Raw genomic sequence first — 24,330 nt, forward strand, 5'->3', positions numbered from 1 at the left:
AGTACAAGTTAAACTTGAAAGGAAAACAACAGGGCTTTAAACAGTGACCTAACCTCCACAAACTTGACGTACTGAAGCTATCCTTTCCTCATGTTTTCTGCATCCTGGTGCTCATCATGTTTTATTCAATACTAATATCCATTCCTTTATAATCATTCTGTAGGACTAGATCTTCTATTTCTTTCCATTGATATTTGATTGGGAATCTATATAAGAAATACACATGCATTAAATGTAATAAGCATATGCATAAACTTGAGCCCTAATGTATGTTATAGTATCAACCAATCCTGAATATACCATCTATGGAAAAATAGCATTCTTTACATCTACCCGTAAGTGATGGTTAGGCTAATTAAAGGTTTCATGTAACATCCTAAGGAAAATCACTACCCTATAAGGACTAGTTAAGTTACAATTGAGGCTTCTTGCAATCACTTATAAAGTCAAGATCCACCTAGTAAGTATTCGATATAGGACTCAGCACACGCCAACATAACACACATTCAAACAATCCAATCCGAATGAATCCACACAATTTGGGGCAACACACATTCAAACAATCCAATCCAAATGAATCCACACTATTTGGGGTATCACATTTAAGAACAAGGTTAAATGTCTTAACATAATCAAGTTTGTGATGCTGATTAAAACCCTTAGCTACCAAGGGAGCTTTGTAGTGTTCGAATAGTGTCATTGACAAGACATTTAACCTAGTGAACCGACTTGTAATTATGTATTAGGAGGGCATTAAAGTTATCACTCAAAGCAATGTGCTTTTTTGAATGGCAAATAGTCTGAGAAAAACAAGTGGACTTATCATCAAAAAGAGTGATTTTTTTTTTCCCTTAATTATTATTATTTTTAAGTTTAGTTAACAGCTGAGTTTAATTTGAATATATTTCTAAATTACCAAGAAGCTGAAGAAACAAATTCACCAAAAACTCTAATGTGAGGTATGAAGTTGCACACTTTCCTTCCAAAAGGTTTAAAAAGAGACATTAAAGTAATTTTGGAAATGATAATCTATCAGTCATTGGTGCAACTGGTGCTACATTGGTGGGGCTTTTTTGCTGGCAGAGAGTTCAGGTCTAAAGAAAGTGATGGATGAGATAGTTGGGGTTAATCCTTGTTTAGATGCTTGTATCTCACTGTAAATTTTTTTCGTTTTGATGATAAAAATTTCTCAGTTGTTAGACTATTGCTGGTAATGTTGGGCAGTCCAGTTTGTTGTTTCTGAGTATAGATAGCTGTATTTGGGAAGTAACATTTTCAGTCTCATTGAGTAAGAAAGGCAGTTTGTTGGTAATGTTATTAAACAGGAAAGTTTCTTATCGAGTATCTGAGCCGTTTCTTTCACAGAATTTTGATCATCTCACTCCCTTGATCATTTATAATGCTTCCTGTCCAAGGCCAACACTTCAATGAAACTACCCAAAAGGCATACAAACTTTCACCCTTCTTTTTAAAAACCCGAATTCAAACTTAATAGTATCAGAGCAATATGTTTGTACTCAATGAAATATAAATCGTGGAAAAATAAATATTCAGAGGTCTATGGCAAGAGAAAAACCAAAAAACACAAACTATTAGAGAAGATTTTGATCCTTCCAATGGAAAAGCTTGATATTTGATAATTTAAGATGTATAGTATCGTAAATAGGTAGGAAGGGTGATAAATATAACATATTATTTGTTATATTTAATTACAATAATTTTTATTTTATTTTAATTACAATGATTTTTTAAAGATAAATATAACATATTATTTGTTCTTATCAACTTTTCTTCTATTGTTTTATCACTTCTTAGGATAAAGTTGTGTTGTTCTTTTTGGATTTTTAATTTATTTTAAACCTTCTACGTTTGATAATTAGGTTTTAATTAAAAAAAAATAAAATCATATCTTATTTCCTTAAGGAAAAATCTCTCATGCACTAGGCATGTGATGTAGGGCCCACCTGCTTGTGAGAGACTGGTCTCATATGCTTGGCGCATGAGATAACAGTTATTTCCTTACGACCATCAATCACCTCTCTTTTTCTTTTTCTTTTTTCATAAGAACTTTTTTTTTATATATTAATTCTATTTTGTTTTTAGTATGGCAATATAACACGTTGATTAACAATTCTATTTTCAATAGGATTTAAATTTTATAACAAATGGGACTTTAAAAATATATATCATTTAAAAAAAAAAAATCTATCTTATATCCTTATTGCCTTAACCATCAATCACGTTTTTTTTCCTTTAATTCTATTCATATGACATTTATTTTTTGAATTCTATTTTTTTTACTATGACAATATAACACGTTGATTAACCATTATATTTTCAATAGGATTTAAATTTTATATCACATGCGACTCTAACAATATGTATGCTTTCATTCTAAAAAAAAAATGATACATATGTTTTTTTATTCCATTTTTTCATGAGATAACAACAAACATGTTAATTAGAAATCCTAATTAAAATGGATAACAACAAACACTTTAATTAGAAATCCTAATTATAATAGGATATAGTGATATAAATATATATTTTTTAATTTAAAAAAAATTCTTCAATTTGGTGCAGTCATTTGGCGCAACTACGACTTCTAAGCCCAACTTTTATTATATAGTATATGATATGATATGATATATATAATTTTATTATGCGTCTTCTCAAAATTTTTTTCCTTATGCAGATCATCAAAATAACAAAAAAAAATGTTAGCAAATCACTTTGAGTTCACCGTGTAATTCTAAATTGATATCAACTCTTTTATTGATATATATATATATATATATATATATATATATATATATTTTTTTGTTGTTGATTTGTACGTTGATATAATTTTTTAAAAAATCTATCTTATTTGACCCACACTCCTAAAATGTTGATAAGAATAATAAAAAGAATGGCGTTATCTAAAACAGAAAGTGTGCTGCACCATTTTTGTATAATCAACTTAAGATTTTTATCAACTTAAAAATTATAGGAAAAGAAGATAAGGAAAAAAAAAGAAAAAAAAAAGGACATAAGTGGTGAAGTCACTTTGACAAACCATGGCTTCTAAATAGGTTCATTAACCGGATGGGACACTAGCTAGCTAAGCCATGCCTCAATGCCATTCTAATACCATAGTCAAAGTAGAGTCTAATACAACTCAGCGACCCATACATATATCTATAGAAGAAGCAAGAAAGCTTATAGAAAAATTAAACAACAGTATTATAGTAGTTCAACTTTCAAGTTTCAAGGCATAGGACACGCAGCAGAAAGATCAAGAAGATGAGCGAGACACAGTATCAGAATTATATGTGCGTAGAGCCCACAATGGGCAAGGTAATCCAGTGTTGACTTGTCAAATATGCGTAGAGCCGATGCAATCCAACCAGATATTCAACAACAACAAGAAGTGTGCATACACACGCTGTTTGCAAGGACTGAATGGCCAAATACATCCAAGCCAAGATTGACGCCCAAGGTGCCCAACATTCAATGCCCTGGCTTGAACTGCAACCAGTTTTTGGACCCTCTCTTTTGCAAGAAAATCATCCAGAAACCACGTTGCTTCTCCATGAACTTCAGGTATATTTGCTATGACCAATTTAATTATTGCTATATTATGTCATGCATATTGAATTTAATTTGCTTTTATAAAAGTGAGGGACCATAAGTGTATTAGATATTATAATTGTTTGTTTTGAAACGCTGAATTTGAATTGAGGTAACTATAGTAACCTTTTTTTAATTTAGCAAAAAAAAAAAAAAAAATATATATATATATATATAGTACTGTAACTCTTTAATATATAGTGTAGGGGTATTGAGCCCAGTAATTTATAATGGATGGCCCAACAAGGTCTTTTGGGCTAGAAACCCAAATCCGAAAACATCAAAATGATGGTGGAGTATTTAAGTGTCCCATACCGTCCGAGGAGTAGATTTGTCCTCGGAATGTGAAGCCGAGGATACGCAGTGTACGTGGAGGACAGTAGAAAGAGCGGTGGAATGTCTAAAGTAAAGCCTCACCGCCCATATATTAAAGACTCTGTAATTGATACGCGGACAGCATAGATGGAAGGATGAGACCTGAGCATAGAGCTTGGAACTTGGTCCCAAATCCCAGCGGGCTTTAGGGAAGAATGGATGGGACAAGTATCCAAGCATCAGGGTTGCAGTCAGAGAGTGGAAGATGATGAAGAGAAGAGGAGGAGTATAAATAGGAGGGAAGGCATACGAAGAAAAGGGAGGCTTTTTGAGAAAGAAGAAGTGTATGATAATCAATATTTGTATCCACACTTGAGAAATACTATCAGAAACTATCCTCGGAAACAGTCCGAGGAGGAATTCTCAATCTTACCCTTTGCAAACGATTCTGTTTTGTTCCATTGGGCCGAAAGCCCGTTTCTTTTTGTGATTGTCTAAAGCCATCCTTGAAATCTAAATTACAAACCCATCCTCTACAAATTCATTGTGAAGAAAGGCCTTTCAAGCCCATTTTCCTCCCAGTCGTGGTTTGGGAATTTGAATTGTGTCCTTACAATTGGCGGTACGTGGGAATTTAGTTTTTAAGGAAGTTTAGGACATCATGGTAGGATCGGAACCACCACGCGGTGCGAGTCGTCGGCTCCCGGCGTGAGGATCACTCCTTACATCTGATCATGGAGAAGCAGAGAAGGAAGTGTACATACTACACACACCATCGAAGTGCTAGTCATTCGCAAGGAGGAAGTAGAGTTCCTTATGAGAGAAATGCCGGGGCCATGCAGAAAGAGATTGACGGCCTAAAAAGGAGTTGCGTCACGAGAGGAGAAGGAGAACTCCTCGGCCTCGACCCTCTCGGAAGGATCGAGGATGACAATTACGAGCGGAGATCCGAGGAACTCCCCGAGGTGAATATGTCTCTTCGAGGAAGACAATGCGCATGGGAGGCGGGGCGGGAGACTACCCCACAGGGGCTTGGGAAATGACGCAATGGGAAGAGCGTTACACCAAATCTCCAGATCACCCTTCGCGCGCAGATTGGAAGAAGGGAGGTTACCTCGGCGCTTCACACAACCGGCCTTCACTCTTTACAATGGTCGGACGGATCCTGTGGAGCACGTAAGCCATTTCAGCCAGAGAATGGCAGTGCATTCCAGGAATGAAACTTTGTTATGCAAGATTTTTCCTTCTAGCCTAGGGCCCGTAGCCATGAGATGGTTTGACGGCTTAAGGGTAGGCTCCATCGATTCTTTCAAAGAGCTCACTAGAGCATTCGGTTCTCGCTTTATCACGTGCAGTAGAGTTCCTCGTCCATTGGATTCTTTACTATCCATGGCCATGAGGGAAGGGGAAACCCTGAAAACGTATTCGGACCGATATTGGGAAATGTTCAACGAAATCGACGGAGACTTTGACGATGTAGCCATAAGGACCTTCAAGGTCGGCCTACCAACGGAGCATGACTTGAGGAAATCCTTGACCAAGAAGTAAGAAGCGTACGTCGGCGATGGATCGCATCGACGAGTACAAAAGGGTTGAGGAAGATCAGAGGCGGGGAAAAGGCAAGGCGAAGGTTATCCCATGAAAGGAGGGATTTGGGTCGGACGAGATACAACAACAATAGACACAACGCGGGATTTTTCCGGGCGAGGCTAGTCACATACCCCGCAGAGTGGTCAACACCGTCTTGGGGAGCCGGTGCGGCGGTTGTTGGAGAAAATAAGGCATGAGCCTTTTTTCAAATGGCCAAATAAAATGGCGGGGGACCCTTCGAGACGCAATCAAAATCTCCATTGCCATTATCACCAGGGGAGCGAGGTCAGTACCACGGGAGGATTGTCGCACTTTGTGGAATCATCTGGAACAATTGGTTAAAGAGGGAAAGCTGAAACAATTTCTGTACCAACCCAACGGGCGAGGAAACCAATCAGGAGTGGCAAACCACGACGGTCCTTCATCCAGACCTCCTCTAGGTCCGATCAATGTCATTTTTTGCGGCACACAGTGGTAGGTGGCTCGGCTCGAGTAATGTCGGTTGCTATCGAACATTGGCCGATGAGTCACGGGGTCATGGCGAAGAGGATTAAGGCAAGTATCCTGCCAGTCCTAAGTTTCTCTGAAGAGGACAAGATAGGGACCATCCAGCCTCATGATGATGCCTTAGTGGTAACCCTCAGAATAGGGAACTATGATGTAAAGAGGGTAATGGTTGATCAAGGTAGTGGTGCAGATATCATGTACCCTGACCTATTTAGAGGCTTGAAGTTAAGAGTTGAAGATCTTATGCCATATGACTCACCCTTGATAAGCTTCGAAGGGAAATTTGTCGTTCCAAAGGGACGGATTAGGCTGCCTGTGCAATCGAGTCGGAGGTGGTAGACGTAGTTTTCATCGTGGTCGATTATTATTATCCCTATACGGCGATTGTGGGGAGACCTTGGCTGCATGCGTTAGGGGCTGTTTCCTCGACCTTGCATGTCAAAATCAAATTTCATTACGGAGCCAGGTGGTGGAGTTACTTGGGAGTCATTCTCTGGCTCGACGGTGTGTCACGGCTGCAGTGCTACGTCGACCGAACGGACTCCCCGTCCTCGGCTAACGGTGAAGCATAGCAATCAAAGTCTCTTCCCATAGCCGAGGTAGATGAGGCAGTATGTGAAGAATTGGAGAAAATTATCATAGACAATGATCCTGAAAAGTTCTTCCGGTTGGAGTTCAATTGCCGCGGGAAGAAGACAGAGCTGATTTTATTTTTAAAGAAAAATATGGATGTGTTTGCTTGGAACGCGTATGAGGCCCTGGGGTTGATCCGAACTTCATATGTCATCATTTGAGGGTCAATCCAGCTAGTTAGTTCCGAGGAGGCAACCACCTCGGAGGTCCTCAAAAGAACATTCCGAAGCCGTAAAAGAGGAAGTGCTCGAACTTCAAGCGGCGGGGGCTATCAAAGAAGTGTTTTATCTGAATGGTTAGCCCACATACTTGTGGTGGTGAAAAAGAAGAATGGGAAGTGGAGAGTTTGTGTAGATTTCACAGATTTAAACAAAGCTTGCCCGAAGGACTCATTCCCAATGCCTCGGATTGACCAGTTAGTTGACGCTACCGTTGGGCATCCTCGGATGAGTTTTCTCGATGCTTTCCAAGGTTACCACCGATACCCTTAGCCAAAGAGGACCGGGAGAAGGCCGTTCGTCACTCCTACTGAGAAATTATCATTATAAGGTAATGCCTTTTGGACTGAAAAACGCAGGGGCTACCTACCAAAGGATGATGACGAGGATGTTTGAGGCACAGCTAGGAAAAACTATTGAGGTATACGTGGACGATATGGTGGTAAAGAGTAAAGAAGTTTCTGCACATCTGGAAGATCTGAGCAACACTTTTCAGAAGCTAAGAGAGTATAAATTACGGCTCAATGCCTCTAAATGCTCTTTCGGTGTGGGGTCGGGCAAGTTTCTAGGATATATGGTGACTCGCGGGGAATCGAAGTGAATCACTTGCTCAGATTAAGGCAATAAACGCTTACACCCACCTCGGAATCCTAAAGAAGTGCAAAGGCTAACGGGTATGGCTCTAACGATTTATATCTCGGTCCGCGGACGGATGCAGGCCTTTCTTTCAATTATTAAATAAATGGAAGGGTTTTGAATGGACCGAGGAGTGCGCAGTAGCTTTCCAACGAGCTAAAAGAATATCTCTCGCGACCACCGGTTATGTCTCGACCGAGAGGTTGATGAGATTACGTTTGCATATATTGCGGTGGCTAACCATGCTGTTAGTTTGGTTCTTATCCGAGATGACAATAACATCCGAGAGACCGGTTTATTATGTAAGCAAATCTACGCATGAAGCCGGGCGAGTTATTTGCCACTTTGGAGAAAGCTATCTTGGCGGTGATACATGCTACACGAAGACTTCCCCATTACTTCCAGTCTCATACGGTTGTTGTTCTTACACAACTCCCTCTTAAATCAATTCTGCGAAGTGCAGATTATATGGGAAGAATTGCCAAATGGGGAACTGTCCTAGGAGCTTTCGACATCAAATATATGCCCCGCACCTCTATAAAGGGACAGGTCATCGCGGACCTTGTGGCGGAATTTGCTGAGCCTTCGTTAGAAGACTATCAAGAAGGCATGGGTACAAAATCAGTAGGCATGATTTCGTGTGAAGGGCCTCCATTATGGAAAGTCCATGTTGATGGAGTAGCAAATCAGAGGGGATCAGGTATCGGACTAGTTTTGATATCCCCAGAGGGAATTACTTTTGAGAAATCTTTAAGATTGGGATTCTCGGCCACCAACAACGAAGCAGAGTATGAAGCCGTCCTCACAGGAATGAACATGGTTCATAAAATGGGAGGAAAGACGGTGCAGATGTTCTCGGATTCACTATTGGTGGTAGGCCAAGTAGAAGGGAAGCTAGAAGCAAGGGATTCCAGAATGCGAGAGTACCTAACCCAGGTCAGGTATATGCAACCTAAATTTGAGTCTTTTTCACTATTGCATATATCCAGATGTGGCAATACCCATGCCGACTCATTAGCCACGCTCGCAACGTCCTCGGCACAAAGTCTACCACGAATTATCCTTGTTGAAGATCTGTTGAAACCCACTGGGACGGATGGTAACTCCACTCAAATTCTCCAAATTAGGAATTGGGCCTAGTTGGATGTTTCAAATAGGAACTTTTCTCAGAAATGACATCCTTGGAGAAAAGGTAAGACGAGATAAAGTTCGCAGGGAAAGCCACTCGTTTTTGGTTGTCGAGGACTAGAAATTGTACAAACGTTCTTTTGGACCATATTTGTTATGTATACACCCCGAGGCAACGGAGCTACTTTTGGAAGAGTTACACGAAGGGATTTGTGGAAGTCACACGGGGGAAGGTCTTTGGCTCACGGAGCCCTCACTCGGGCTATTGGTGGCCAAATATGCGAGAGAAGCGCAAGATTATGCAAAGAAGTGCGACCAATGTCAAAGGTTCGCTCCGAACATACATCAACCGGGGGAGTCCTGAGATCCTCTATCTAGCCCATGGCCTTTTGCCCAATGGGGCTTGGACATCGTTGGACCCTTCCCCAAAGCAAAGGGAAACGAGACGGTGGCTTCTCGTGGGAACAGATTACTTCACCAAATGGGTTGAAGGCGAGCCACTTTATCAAACATCGAGAGACACGGAAGCAAAAAAGTTTGTATGGAAGAATATCGTTACCGGGGTTCGGCATCCCTCATACTCTCATTTCGGATAACGGTTTACAATTTGATAGCAAAGCCTTTCGGAAATTACTGTGATCTTGGCATTACGAATAGATGTTCCACTCCGGCTTATCCCCAAGGAAATGGACAAGCCGAGTCTGTCAACAAAGTAATAGTGAGCGGACTCAAAAAGAGGTTGGGTGACGCCAAGGGGAGGTGGGTGGAAGAGCGCCACATGTCTTGTGGACGTATAGAACTACACCACGAAGATCCACAGGTGAAACACCCTTCGCCATGACTTATGGAGCCGAGGCGATAATCCCTTAGAAGCTGGGTTCCAACCCTTGAAGAAAAGCTCCTTTATTCCGAGATAGCAATGATGATCTATTAATGAGAAACTTAGACTTAGTTGAGGAACGGCGAAAAGCGCCATGGTTCAACTAGCTTATTATCAACATAAGCTCGAGCGGGGGTATGATTCTCATGTGAAACTTCGACCTCTTGGACAGGTGACTTAGTATTAAGGAAAGTTTTGGGCACGATGAAGAATCCTGCGTGGGGAAAATTGGGGCCCAACTGGGAAGGACCTTATCGTATTACTTCGGTAGCAGGAATAGGGGCCTACAATCTGGAAGATTTGGACGAAAATATTGTACAACGTCCCTGGAATGTAAATAATCTACGAAGGTACTATTACTAAATAAAAGGCACTTCGGCCGTTCTTTGTTGTAAACTACATTATATTCGTTGTCTTCATTCGTCTAAGTATCAAGCTGAAACTTGGTATGCCTGGATCCTCGGACCACATACCTCGTCTAAATTGATACTCTTTACTAAGTGTTAAACAGAACCTAAGTTACGTCTGGTCCTCGGATCATCTACTTTGGGAAAATTAACATTTTAAATTTATTCGTCTAAGTATCAAGCTGAAACTTGGTATGCCTGGATCCTCGGACCACATGCCTCGTCTAAATTGATACTCTTTACTAAGTGTTATGAGAACCTAAGTTACGTCCGGTCCTCGGATCATCTACTTTGGGAAAATTAACATTTTAAATTTATTCGTCTAAGTATCAAGCTGAAACTTGGTATGCCTGGATCCTCGGACCACATACCTCGTCTAAATTGATACTCTTTACTAAGTGTTAAACAGAACCTAAGTTACGTCTGGTCCTCGGATCATCCACTTTTGGAAAATTATCATTTTAAAATTTACTCGTCTAAATTGATTCTCTTTACTAAGTGTTAAACAGAACCTAAGTTACGTCTGGTCCTCGGATCACCTACTTTGGGAAAATTAACATTTCGAATTTATTTATCTAAGTACCAAGCTGAAGCTTGGTATGCCAAGATCCTCGGATCATTTACTTGGGAAAGATTAACACTTCTTTTCTTTTGTTTTTGTCAAAAACATCAGATACTCAAAATGCATCACTTAATGCAATTCCCGGCATAATTAAACCTTCTTGGAGGATCAATTTCAATTCAAGTTGTTGCTAATAACTTTGGTAAAATACCAAGAGATGATATTAATGAAATGATATGATCAAAACAAAGTAGAAAGTAAGAATCATCTAAACAGGTAAAACAACATTCGTGCTTATATTAAATTCAAAATAAAGTACACCAAAAAATAAAGTACGACAAAATAAAGGCAGCAGGGCATTCATTGTTTCAAGCTTGATCTTGAGAGGGCCTTTGGGGTCTTTAGGAGATGGAAGCTGGGCCAGGGACTCAATGGCGGTTCCTTTGCCTTTGGGCTCATCTCTCAAGGGTATTGGTTTAGCTTGATCACCCAACTCATCCTTCGAAGATTCCGGAGGTCAGGTCTGAGGCTGCACGTCTTCAAGCGTCTTTTCTTGTACTGGGTTAGCTTGCCTAGGAGCATCTTCAGGAAGAGTTGAATCCTCAACCAAATCACCCCCCTTGTCCTCAGATGATCCCTTGACAGCTTCTTGGGCAACTTCAGGAATGGAAGAAGCGCGAATTGCGGGAGGATAGTAGACACTCTCTGCTTTCCAAAGAGTGGAAGAGGCATCAACCCCAGCTTGGGAAAGTGCCTTATTCCACACTTGGAGGCAGTAATGCCTACATACCTCGGGAACCTGAGCCTTGAAGGTTTCGGTGACCTCCTTCACGCCTATATCATAACCGTCTTGTTCGGCTTGGTCCATTGAGATCTCGGCCTCTTGTTTTGCTTTCTCGGCCTTTTTCTTCTCCTCAATGGCTTCCTCTTTGCCCTTGATGGCTTCCTCTTTGGCCTTCTTCAGACTCGTTCGGATCTTTCTTGAGATCCTCTACGAGCCTTCGTGCCTAAGAGGTTGTTGTCGGCTTCACGGAGCTTTAGGCGGCGATCCTCGGCTTGATTAGTTGTTGTCTTCAGGATCGGCCTCCAAGCCTCCTTATCACTCTACGCCTTGGCCAACTTTGCTGTGACCTCCTGCGGTTTTTCTTGTGAAGGTCCGAGATCTTGGGCGGTTTCACGCACGGATTCCTCGGCCTCAAGACTTGTAGGAGTTGATGGCAATCTCCTCTGCCCTATGGGCAGATTGAACGGCCTATGAACAAAACATATAAAAATTAGACATATGTATATAGGAAATAAATAAATAAATAAAAAGGGGAGCCAAGGTTTTAGAGGAAGAAAACTTACCATTGCAAGCTCCTTCTTCAAAGTCATGAAGACGGTATGGTCCCTTTTCTTTCTCAGCTCAACCATATCCTCGGGGAGTAACAGCGCTTGCTCCAATGCATCCACGACGCATGCAGCTGTCCCTTCATCGGAATTTCTAATGGACGCATCCACGGTAATGAACTCGTCGTCCATAGACATGTCAGGGAGCCATGCAGGGGCGCGCACGGCCACCTGTTGGTCGGTTCTTCTTTCCGACCTAGTATGCATGGTGCGGGCCTGTTTTCCACCCTTTTCCACCTCGGGCTCCTTGGAAACAGAGCCCTTTCCTGCCTCCACCACTTCCTTTCCTTTCGGCTGATCCCTTTTTCTTTTGAGATCAGCTATATTGGTGCGTTGGGTTTGGGAGGATGGGGGAGGAGGAAGAAGCCTAGCTTCAGGGCCTTTGTCAGCACCCTTTTCTTGAGTCCGAGGGCGCACCTCTTTGGGTGGTTCTTGGACTCGAGGGGCCTTATCAGTGCCCTCAAGGACATCCTTTAAACTGGGCTTAGTCTTTCGTTGAATGCCCATACTGTCAAGTTCTTCAGTAGTAGCCTTTGAGATATGGGTAGAGGTAGAGGGATGGAAGTTGAATCTTCAGGAGAGTAGGGTTAATTAAAAACCTCAAATTCGTCCTCGGAATCTGATACCTCAACTATTTCTTCTTCTTCTTCCTTTAAAGTGGAGTGGGAAGACGCGGCTTCGCCAAAAGTTAATTTTGTGGAGAAAGGAACTGTGGGAATCCCAACCGGAACGAATTGTGGTGGTTGGATTGGTTGGGTGACCAAGGTGCCTTGAGGAATGGTAGTCCCCTCCGGTAGCAAGAAACCTTCAACGGCGGACACGATCAGGAGGAAGACGAGGATCGTGGGCTTTGATCACGCACTTCGGCGCTGAAAAGCTTTGGATATCGGGGTGTGGCCGAGGGATCAGATCGAGCTGCTCGGAGTTGGCAGTCCGTGTTGACAAAAACCTCAGATTGCAGGATCCTATCCAATCGTCCGAAGTCAACGAGATTGGGATGACGATCCGCGGCGTGTGGATCTGAAGAGTTATCCAAGTAAAAGAGGGTAAGAAAAAGTAAAAAGACAGAGGATAATAGTATGTAAAAGAAATTTCACCTGGAGTCCCTTCCCTTGTCGGACGGGGAGGCCGTCGTGCCAATTTCGATATGATCGAGGAAGTCGTTTTTTAGGCCCTTATTTGATTCAGGCAGACATTGAATTAGCCTAACTTCTGGGTATCTAGATTTTAGGTAATACTCATCTTTTTTGCTTAGGTAATGGAGGTTGTAAACCCAGTTCACGTTGTGGTGAGTGAGCCCTAAATTCATCTTCTCATTTAAGGCATCTATGGAACCTAGAATCCTAAAGACATTTGGGGCGCACTGGGTGGGAGCCAATCTAAAGGCCTGAAGATAATCCCTAGTAACGAGTTCCCATGGGGATTTTCATTCCCCCTTCGATGAACGCAATCATCGGGATTACGACTTCCCGTTTTCTTTTTGTATAATACTCTTCCTCGTTACAGTACCTAATGGATACATCGAGGAATTTTGTACCTAACCTTAAGCTGCTCTATATTTTCGTTTGAATCTACAGGACGCAAACCTACCCATTCTTTTTTGAAAAAAAGGGGGGGTGGGAAGAAAACTAACTACGCTAGAGGATGAAAGACACAATGAAAAAAAAAGAAGACGGGAAGGAAAGGAAACAAAAAAAAACAAAAGCTGGTAAGGGGAAAGAGTATTGAAAAACTTACTTTTAAAAAAGAAGAGAGCACGTCACCTCGGACGGAGTACTTGATAGAAAGAGAGAGTACGGGGAGATGGAAAGTGTGGCAGGTACGTTATCAGGTTTTACGAAGTGTGAAGAAGTTTGAAGAAAATTAGTATTTATATGTCAAAAAGTGTTTTGAAGCGGGCGAATTCCCGCCTCGACACAGGGAATCGCTCTCGGCCGTTGGATATGAGTCATATCAATGAAACGTGGGGGACATAGAAGCGCCAATAATAACTTCGGGGGCGTTTCGTATCCGAAACATCGGGAACACGCGATGGGTAATTCAGAAGTTATTTCCGTTAGTAATATTCAGGATTACTTGGGGGTGAAAAGGACTTTTAAGTCGAGATCCTATTTTCCTCCCGAGGTGAAAGAAAAATAAAGGATCTCGAGGGGCTATTGTAGGGGTATTGAGCCCAGTAATTTATAATGGATGGCCCAACAAGGTCTTTTGGGCTAGAAACTCAAATCCGAAAACATCAAAATGATGGTGGAGTATTTAAGTGTCCCATACCGTCCGAGGAGTAGATTTGTCCTCGGAATGTGAAGCGAGGATACGCGTGTACGTGGAGGACGATAGAAAAGAGCGGTGGAATGTCTAAAGTAAAGCTGCTACCACCGCCCATATATTAAAGACTCTGTAATTGATACGCGGACAGCATAGATGGAAGGATGGGACCTGAGCATAGAGCTTGGAACTTGGTCCCAAATCCCAGCGGGCTTTAGGGAAGAATGGATGGGACAAGTATCCAAGCATCAGGGTTGCAGTCAGAGAGTGGAAGATGATGAAGAGAAGAGGAGGAGTATAAATAGGAGGGAAGGCATACGAAGAAAAGGGAGGCTTTTTGAGAAAGAAGAAGTGTATGATAATCAATATTTGTATCCACACTTGAGAAATACTATCAGAAACTATCCTCGGAAACAGTCCGAGGAGGAATTCTCAATCTTACCCTTTGCAAACGATTCTCTGTTTTGTTCCATTGGGCCCAAAGCCCGTTCTTTTTGTGATTGTCTAAAGCCATCCTTGAAATCTAAATTACAAACCCATCCTCTACAAATTCATTGTGAAGAAAGGCCTTTCAAGCCCATTTTCCTCCCAGTCGTGGTTTGGGAATTTGAATTGTGTCCTTACATATAGAATGAAATCGTAACATTTTAATTATTTCTCAGTGATTTATATTGCCATCACACCATATTTCCTCCCTATTGAAATAATCATATATCTCTTCCCTGTTGAAACAATTAGATATGAACTAGTTTTTTTAGTAACATGTCCTAGATACTTGGTTAGTAATATTAACTTTTGAAGTATTTGCAACTTCATTCTCTTCGAACAATATATAGTTCTCTTTCTCTTTTCCAAAAAAAAGAAAAAGAAAAAAAGAAAAAGGTATTTTATTAAAAATTTGATTCACATTAATTCTTAAAGCAAACATACCCAAACAAATGAATACAATAGGGATAGTTTAAAGGGAAACATTGACAGAATTGGTGTCGGCCTACATTGTTGTGCTGAGATGACAACCAGAACTGGTTTGAAAGGTCCTATACGTGTTGCAATTCATTAAGTTGATACAATTTGAATATATTTATTGATCTTATTAGACTAAAATACATTTCCAACAAGTACAATCTAAAGTAGAGTGAGCCCAACTTAACTTTCCCTTAAGGAGAACATAATCTAATAAGGGGGATGAGATAGTAATTACACTAAACCCACCTGTGGTTTAGTCGAAAATCTCTTTGCTTACCCGTGGTTTGAAAAGTATCACTTAACCCACCTGTGGTATGTTCCGTTTGTTTTTGGTAACCCACCTTTGTTAAAATCAGGGGTAAATAGGTATTTTTGCTCAAATTTTATATCTCTCTCCTCCCAAAACAAAAAATAGCACAAAATAAAAGATTAACAAGATCAAAAAGTGGTATTGGTATATGATCTGGACATCATCTTTAACAACTTTTTATAGATAGTATAACCCCCAATCCAAAACAAAAAAAAAAACTTCACAAGATCTCAAATTTCTAAACCAAACCCAGAATTGCTTTTGTCCCAAAATCACTATAATTGACCACGATCTGAAGTGGGTATCACCAAAAAATACATCATTACAATTAATTTCACAAAAACAAATATTTTTCAACCAAAAAAAAAAAAACCCAATTCCTAACAATCAAAGCTTTAACACACATAGCAAGTTGACATCCAAAAATAGCAAAAGATCTATGAACACAATACTCCCATATAATAACAATCTAAATGATGAAAATTCAAAACCATAACAGAAGCAGTTTGGATCTTTCTTAGCTTCTCTGTCATCGTGTACAACAAGTACATCCTCAACCACAAGCTCTACAACTGGCTATTCTCGATCTCACTCACCATGATCCACATGTCCTTTTGTTCCTTCCTCGCTTAACTTCTTGTCAAAGTTTTCAAGGTTGTGGAACTCCCATCCACCATGACTCGTGACCTTTACCTTAAATCTGTGGTACCTATTGGAGCTCTGTACTCCCTTTCCCTCTGGTTCTCTAACTCCACCTACATCTACCTCTCTGTCTCCTTCATCCAAATGCTCAAGGCTCTTATGCCAGTTTTGATTTACTCCATCGGGATTTTGAATATACGGAGAGGTGAAAACAAAGGGGGTCTTTAGAATATAGGAGTTTTGAATACAAGGAGAGGTGAAATTAGGAGTTTTGAATATAGGGTTCAAATATTAATTTTCATATAACCCTCCATTTTGATCTTGTTTCTCTTTCATTTTTGTGCTATTTTTTGTTTTGGCACTTGAACAAAATCTGAAACCTTAAATCGATAACAGACACAAATACTTTGATTTTCTTTATTGAATCTACCTTCCCTAGCTTCGATGTTGCAAAACTTGTGTTTTCTCCCCCTCCAGACACTTCAAACCACGAAGAACACGTTGATCTTACCACGTGTCTCTCTCTCGAAAAGTTTCTGAGTTTTAGGTATTTTGACTCGCGTTATGTTGTGTTTTGGAGTTAAGAGGTGTTTTTGTAACGGTTGGGCTTGAGGTGGATTACGGAGATTGACGGAAATATACCACGGGTAAGCAAAGTGATTTTCGCCCAAACTATAGGTGAGTTATGTGTAATTACCCCTTCTTAATATAGGGAATATCACTAATCCTTCATTGACTGCCTCTAGTTCCGAAATTTTATGTTCTTATTATATATTTGAGGTTTTTAATGTGGAAAATGCTAACGAATTTCCTTAGGACAACGATTAATAATCCATTTAAAGAAAGTTTTTATGGGAAAAGAAAAAAAAACAATTAATGTTTTGATAGTTTTTTTTTCTTTTTCTATAAAAGTGATGTTAAAACTTTTCTAAAATAGATTCCTAACAATTGCTCTAAGAATATTCGTTATTATAACCCTTTTAATATTATTGCCTTGTCTATCTTCTTCTTCTTCTTCTTCTTCTTCTTCTTCTTTTTTTTTTTTTTTTTGGCTAAATAAAAAATGGGTAAGGGGCGACCAACGTGGCAATCCTACCTAAGCGTGACCATAGTAGCACCCTACCCGCTAGGGTCTAGGCCCTGCTAGGGTGCAGGGTGACCGGTGAGCCATAGCTCCCCCAACCCCACGAGGGACACCACTGGCCTAAGCTGCCAAGGAAGGTAACCCCACGCAATATAGGGAATATCACTAATCCTTCATTGACTGCTTCTAGTTCCGAAATTTTATGTTCTTGTTATGTATTTGAGGTTTTTAATGTGGAAAATGCTAACGAATTCCCTTAGGACAACAATTAATAATCCATTTAAAGAAAATTTTTATGGGAAAAGAAAAAAAAAACAATTAATGTTTTGACAGTTTTTTTTTTTCTATAAAATTGATGTTAAAACTTTTCTAAAATAAATTCTTAACAATTGCTCTAAGAATATTCGTTAGCATAACCCTTTTAATATTATTGCCTTGTCTTTTTTTTTTTTTTTTGCTGAATAAAAAATGGGTAAGGTAACCCCACGCAAGTCCATATTCGGACTCGAACATGGGACCTCACCCTTGGTGCAGCTCTTTGTGCGTCACCCAGAACCAATGGACCACACCACCTCGGTGGTTATTGCCTTGTCTATCTTAATTTCATGGATAAGCATACATAGCATATTATATAATACAGAGTTGATCTTATTCTTGACATAATTGATTTAAATGCAGACGTGGGACTTGTTTCTGCCATAAATGTGAAGAAAAGGACCTTGGAGTTTGCTACTAGATTCTCCTACTCATAGGGGTTCTAGGTTTGATGATATGGTTATGCCTTGGTTTATATTTTGGAATAAAAAATATTTACGTACCTGGTTTTATTCCGTGCCATTGAGCTTGAAATTTAAAAAGCACACGTGTAAGAACTCTAAAGCGGCACTAAATAATGTAATTTTCTTTTTTTAATGATTGACAATCTTGCTCCCATTCTCCTTTCACTCAGATTCTAGTTAACTCTGTTCCTCCTTTACTTTTCTACTTACCTTCATTCTTTTGCTTTGTTTTCCACGTACTACAAAAATTTGTATTGCTTTCTTATATGGTTGTGGTGCTATTGACTTGGGCAACATTTAGGACTTGGTTGGAGGTTTCTAGTATCATTGTTTAAAATGATATGAAAATTGCAGTTTAAAAAGTGTTGTAAAAACACGTGTTTACAGTATTCATAAAGCAAAAAATGTGTTTGATACTATATTTCAAATAACAAATTTCAATGTGTAAAAAAACATAATTGTTTTGTTTGGTATGTGCGTGTTTTATTTTTTAAAAACCTAACAAGCATAATATAATTGAATATTTCTTTATTTGAGGAGAGAGATTTTTTATTTATTTTTTTTATTTTTTAGGGGGTGAGAGAAGTTAGTTTATGTTTTGTCACATCAAGTGGACCCCATGAATTTCAACATATTTACAAAAGTATTATTGAGCAACGTTGTTTAAAAACTGAAAACAAGTAAGAATAGTTTTCTAAATTCAGTGTCTAAACACCCTAAAATGAGTCATGAAACTCAAACACTCCAGTAAAACACACATTTACCATACGCGTTTTGTTTTTTGGGCCCTCAGTTTCAGTGCACTATTATTCAAATACCCTAACCAAACAAGCCCTATTCTCTCACATTTCCACCCTCCATTATACGAGCTTATGGAATGTTTGAGCAATTTCAAACATACTAGGGATGTGCAAGCTTTTGACATAACGAAGTAGAGGTTGGAGTAGTTTATCCAGATTAATTATATCTATTTTCATGAAAAAGGAAATAAAGAAAAAGCATAGTAGTGTAACAGACAGCCCTGGTTAATAAAGGAAGACCAAAAATAGACAAATCATTATTGACGTGATTGAAATCCATAAATAATAACCAAAATGGCCAATTAACTTGGAGAATAGAGATGGATTTCCAAATGACTTCATGTTAAAGTTCTGTAGGTGATCATCTATAAAGCACCCTGCATCAGCATTTTATAGTACCTCTTTTGTAAGACTATGACAGGAATCAAGGCATTTAACATTTTCTATGGTCCAAAGATAGAACTGAACGCAGATGAGAATTTTGAATTATCTAAACAAAAGTGATGAGACAACTAGAGCTCAATGGCTGGGCCAGCATATTTTCCGTCGCAGATATTGAGATCATCTGGTGTTTCTATCGCTGCAAGCCATGCATAGTCCTCTTCTTTCCCATTTCTTATAAAAGCTCTATTTCCTGCTGCTGCATTAACATGTTCAACAAGCCACTCAAGTTGTTCTCATGTAATGTAAGAAAAAAGGATAACTTACATACAAGACCTCAGGTTTGAACTTGATTTTAAACTAAACATGTGATTTTCAAATATTTCAATGTCAATTGTGTACTTATAAAGTTGCGACTTTTCACAGCTGTAAGACCCTGTTAGCTGGGACTAATGGAGCACCAACACTCATGTGGGGTGTTAAAATAACCAAATAAAGCGCATAGAGCATGACACGGTCAAAAGCTCCAAAAAAATCTGTTGTTTTTAACTTTCTTATATTTCCTTTTATTGAAAGTAAATAAAATTGGACAGGGTTTTACTCCAACTCACAACATGTTGATTATGTATTGTCACCAACTTAATAATCATGTAACTTGCTTAGATGAATTAATGGGTCATCTGGTTAAAATACACTTGGATAGTCATTTGAATTGTCATGTAATAGACCGGAGAAAATTCTTTCAAATTGATTTGGAGAAAAACTTCATCTAACATTATTCTCTTTCACCATCACATTCCCTCACTAAAGTTTTTCCACTCTACTATTGATCATATTGAAAATCTCTAGCTCATAAAATCAAAAAGTAAATGTGAACAACTTTAGGAAGACAGGTACAGGTGTTGCTGAACCAATCAGAGATGAGGACACGGAAAACACATAACAAGAGAACAGTGGTTAAAAGAACTATAGCTCTAAAACTCAAAAAGAATAGCTCATGAGGAGTTTACTGTTGGTCTCACTAGCTTTTGAAGTGATGGTGGTGGTTATCTAAGGACTTATGTCTCTCAGTGCCTAGTGGTGTTTTATTAAAATCATAATAGATGACTATATTTAAATTTCCAAGTTCCAACATTTTCTTATTCTTTTGTACTCTTATGTTTCAGATTCTATGTCATAATATTGGATATCTATTCATTTGAATATATGAGTGCTTTTTGTTTTTTCGTGGGGAGGGGGGGGGGGGGGGGTGAGCAATAGTCCTTCTCCAATAGTAGGGAAATCACATGGTCAATATCTTAGGAATTTAGAAACTTGGGGTTTAATTGGAAATCAAGGTGAAACCATGGGATTCTCTATGTCACTTCCAAAAAATTAGTCAAAAAAAGAAGAAGAAGACAAATAAGAGGGAGGAAGAAGAAAAAGAAGAAATATGAATTAAAGAGCTATATGTGCATAATAATCATAGGATAGCACTACAGAAAGAAAAGAAAAAGGAAATAAAATTAACATTAAAATTACTTTAAAGATACTTACAGAAGGTAGAGTAGGGGTAGTCATGGTAGTAGCTAAATTTTCTGCCTGGTTCTTCTTTGTATGGAGGTGAGAGGATGTCAAGTACAGCACAAGGGGTGACTGCAGTAAAACAATGCAAATTACCCCCACTTTTTGGGTACAAAACTGTGGTCTCACAAGGTGCTGTCAAAACTTTATCAGCTGACAACTTTGCCAATCTTACTGCAAATCAGGAAATTTTCATCAAAAGTTTTAACTACTGATCCTATATCTGAAAATCAAGAGCAAGACCTTAGACTATAGATGACAACAACAAAATCTTAATCGCAAAATTTTGATACGGCTTCTCAGGCTTCCAAAAACAAGATAATGTCAATTCCACTCATGAAATTTGGCTGCTTCACAGTCAATGAAATAGAAATCATGCTGCTTTTCAGACAAGAAGAGTGAAATTGCTATTCCTCTTTCAGTAAAAGGTGGCAATGCCCAATTAGAGATACGCAAAGCAGCTGTTGGCTGGGGATTGGTGATTACAAGTTACAACTAAAGGAGATTGTAGAGACAAGCCCGCGTTTCACAATGATGTGGACAGTATAATTATACAGGCGAAGATCAATATTGTAACAGTTATCTAATTGGCTGATATACGGCATAAAACTGAATTCATAGATATGCAGCTCCAATCAACAGGGTAAAATTTAGACCATGGAAATGACAAACCTGCCATTAGAGCTTAGGCATCATGAATACAATACTTACATCAACAACTAATTGGAAAATCAAAAAAGAAGAAAAAAAATCTCCTATCATATATAATATACACTGTTTCTAATCAAAATCCTACAAAAGATAATCTGTCTTTGATATCTTTTTCTCCTTCACTAGGAACTGAGAATAGTAATTTTCATATTATTAGCATGCAATTTTCCTTCTTTATCATATTTTTGGTTTTAAATAGGCCCCATAGAACACAGCCCAAATTAACACCACCCCCCCCCCCCCCCCCCACACCCATCTTTTCTTATTCAATGCTGTACACATCAAACTTATACTGCTTCTAGATCATTTCAAAATTACAATTCACTCTGTCCATCATTGCAGGGGATTGAGAGATTAAAGCTCCATAGCATAAAAGTGCATTCTAAGTTCTATTCACAGATAATTTCTTAAAGTAGGATAAGAATTTCATACAAGAAAATATCGTAAGGGATATACATATAAATCAAGCCAGAATTGGCTTTAGGTAATTAAAAGTCCTAGAATCTGTTGTGACAAGCTGAAAATGAAATGAGAAAACAGACCTGGAAAGGAACTAGGTCCTTTTGTTTCCTGGATTTGGGCAGGCTCAACCCAATCATAAGCTTTCACATGAATAGAGCCATAGAGAAGTTTGCTAAAAACAGTCATCCCAGGATGGTCATGGAGTGGAATAACCGCGGCAGTAGGAAGGCAAAATATACACATCTACAAATAAAAAAGTAAAATAGTTCTTACTCAATACTTGAGTATTACATTTGAAACAGCTTGTCACATACACACACTGGCCACACAGATAACGTCAGACGCATGCTAATTTCATAGAAATTAGCATGCATGTACACTAATTTTATAGAAATTTTATTTCTAATCAAGGGAAAAAAATAAATGCTAGACATAAGAACAAATCAAAAGAATTGGGCAAAGCATTAAACTCCCATATTAATTTTCAAGGTCTGTGACAGCAACACTAAGAATTACAAACTTGTAATGAGGTGAGCATGAACTGCAGGATTCAACGAATTTTCATTCAGGATAAGAAGATGCTAGAGCTTACAGTAGAACTATCACATTTATATACGTCCAAATAAGTTATTGGTTGTGCCTGTCGTTCTGCCCTGTCTAGTTGGTTAAGTCCAAAATTTCCATGTTCTAGATCATCATCCGAAAGTTCCTCTTTAAGCCCAACATCAGCTGGACCAAGTGTGTCTGTAATAGAGTGAAAATCATATGTTAGAAGCATAAAGCTACATTTTACAACAAAATGTTTATGAAAATACATAGAATATAGCTTCATGGGAAACTATTACTTACAGCCCTTAGCTATAAGCAAACTTTAAGCAGGCATGAAGTTCTAAACTTTAATAAAATTTACTGATTTAGTAAAACTTTCCTTAGAAATGGCAGCTGGATTACACTTTATGCCAACTATCAATTAAAAGAATTCAATAACGCATATTGCAAGTCGATATTTTGGCCCAATTTCATGTCCATTTCATCTCTACTCATGTATATTGAGGTTTTTAAAAATATTTAACTCCAATGTGACCCTTACAATAGGATACCGCAATCAAATAAAGAAAACCCAAAACAAATTCACATATGTCCAATACCCATTTCCGCAACTAAGCCAAACATTGCAAAGTGCACAAATTTTCTTCACCTTGCACATAAAAGAGAATGCAATTAGAAGAAAGGAAAGAAATTGAGAAATACCCAGAAGAGAACAGATACTCTGGGAAGCTTGAGGAGAGGGAGAGGGAGAGGGAATGAGGGTGTTGTTGCAGTGGTCATAGAGAGCCTGAACTTTGGAGTTGTTCTTAGTCATGCTTGAAAAGAAAACGAAGAACAATACTAAGAAGGAAAGGAAAATACACAGAGAACCAAGAAGGAAGAAAAAGTCTTGTGGAATTCTCAGTTCTTGACTCGTTCAGCTCAATAGCATTGATTACAGATATTAGAGCCCTGGTTCCGCCACGTGTTTTTACCAAATTGCAGATATTTTTATAAACTTTTAAATTTTAAAAATAGATATATATATATATTTTTTGGATAAATATAACCAATCAAGTAATTAAAGAAAGTAGTATTTTATTTACAATTATAACAGTTGTGTCTATCTAAAATGTTATCAACAAATCTTAAAATCAATAAAATAGAATTACCTAATGATAGAGTTTAAATAAAAAAGAGAGATAAAAAAACGTAAAAGAAAAAAAAGAAAGGATTTGCATTTTTTTTTCTACATTTTGTTTCTTTAAAAAACTTAAAAGGAAAACAAGATAAAACTTGCATTTTTTTTTTCTACGTTTCTTTTTTGCGCCACGTAACTTCACCAAATTGTAAAAATTTTAATAAATTTTTGAAAAATAAATATAATTTTTTATGTTCTTATCTTTTTCTCCTATAATTTTTAAGATGATAAAAATTTTAATTTGAAATCACTTCTTTAGATAAAGTTTGATAGACACAAAAACTCAATAATTTAATATCAACTTAACTTCTTCTCATCCATTAAGAAAAAAAAAAAATTATTCTTAAGCTTCACACTTTCATAAATTTATATATATATATATATATATATATATATATATATATATATATATTTCTTATCTTCTTAAATTGCAGGATTTTTTTTTAGATTTTAAAAATTGCAATATTTTTTATAAAATAGAAGTTTAGTTATTAATTATTATTATCAACTTAAACTCTAATACTTAATCAATTTTTAGGATGTACACAAAATCTCAATCAATCATTGAATGTTTATCAATTTTATTTAAATCACCATTCATTTGTAGTTTTGTACTTTAATTCATTAAAAAAAAAAAGTCTATCCTTATTAGTACTTTCTTTCTTTATACTAATATGAAATTCTATCCATATTTATCCAATAAAAAATGATAGAAGGAGATTTAGTTTAAGCATAAATCATCTAAATTCAAACTTTATCGG

General features: G+C 38.2%; 1 protein-coding gene across 1 annotated transcript; it reads right to left on the reverse strand.

The window, feature by feature from the left end:
* Nucleotides 1-18,948: 18,948 nt before the first annotated feature.
* On the reverse strand, nucleotides 18,949-23,301 carry LOC142632296 (plant cysteine oxidase 3-like). Its single transcript, XM_075806733.1, has 5 exons — nucleotides 23,092-23,301; nucleotides 22,433-22,584; nucleotides 21,921-22,083; nucleotides 20,641-20,841; nucleotides 18,949-19,363 (listed from the first exon to the last, which is right to left on the reverse strand). The coding sequence occupies exons 1-5, from the start codon at nucleotides 23,201-23,203 to the stop codon at nucleotides 19,236-19,238; spliced, it is 756 nt and encodes a 251-aa protein (XP_075662848.1). The 5' UTR covers nucleotides 23,204-23,301; the 3' UTR covers nucleotides 18,949-19,235.
* Nucleotides 23,302-24,330: the final 1,029 nt, after the last annotated feature.

Source organism: Castanea sativa, chromosome 4 (assembly GCF_040712315.1).
Source record: "Castanea sativa cultivar Marrone di Chiusa Pesio chromosome 4, ASM4071231v1".
Classification (NCBI taxonomy): Eukaryota; Viridiplantae; Streptophyta; class Magnoliopsida; order Fagales; family Fagaceae; genus Castanea; species Castanea sativa.

Coding starts and splice junctions, on each gene's coding strand:
- LOC142632296 (XM_075806733.1), bottom strand. CDS start 23,203: ATGACTAAGAACAACTCCAAAGTTCAGGCTCTCTATGACCACTGCAAC. Junction 22,084..22,432: donor ATAAATGTGATAGTTCTACT/GTAAGCTCTAGC, acceptor TTTTATTTGTAG/ATGTGTATATTTTGCCTTCC. Junction 20,842..21,920: donor AGGACCTAGTTCCTTTCCAG/GTCTGTTTTCTC, acceptor CCTGATTTGCAG/TAAGATTGGCAAAGTTGTCA.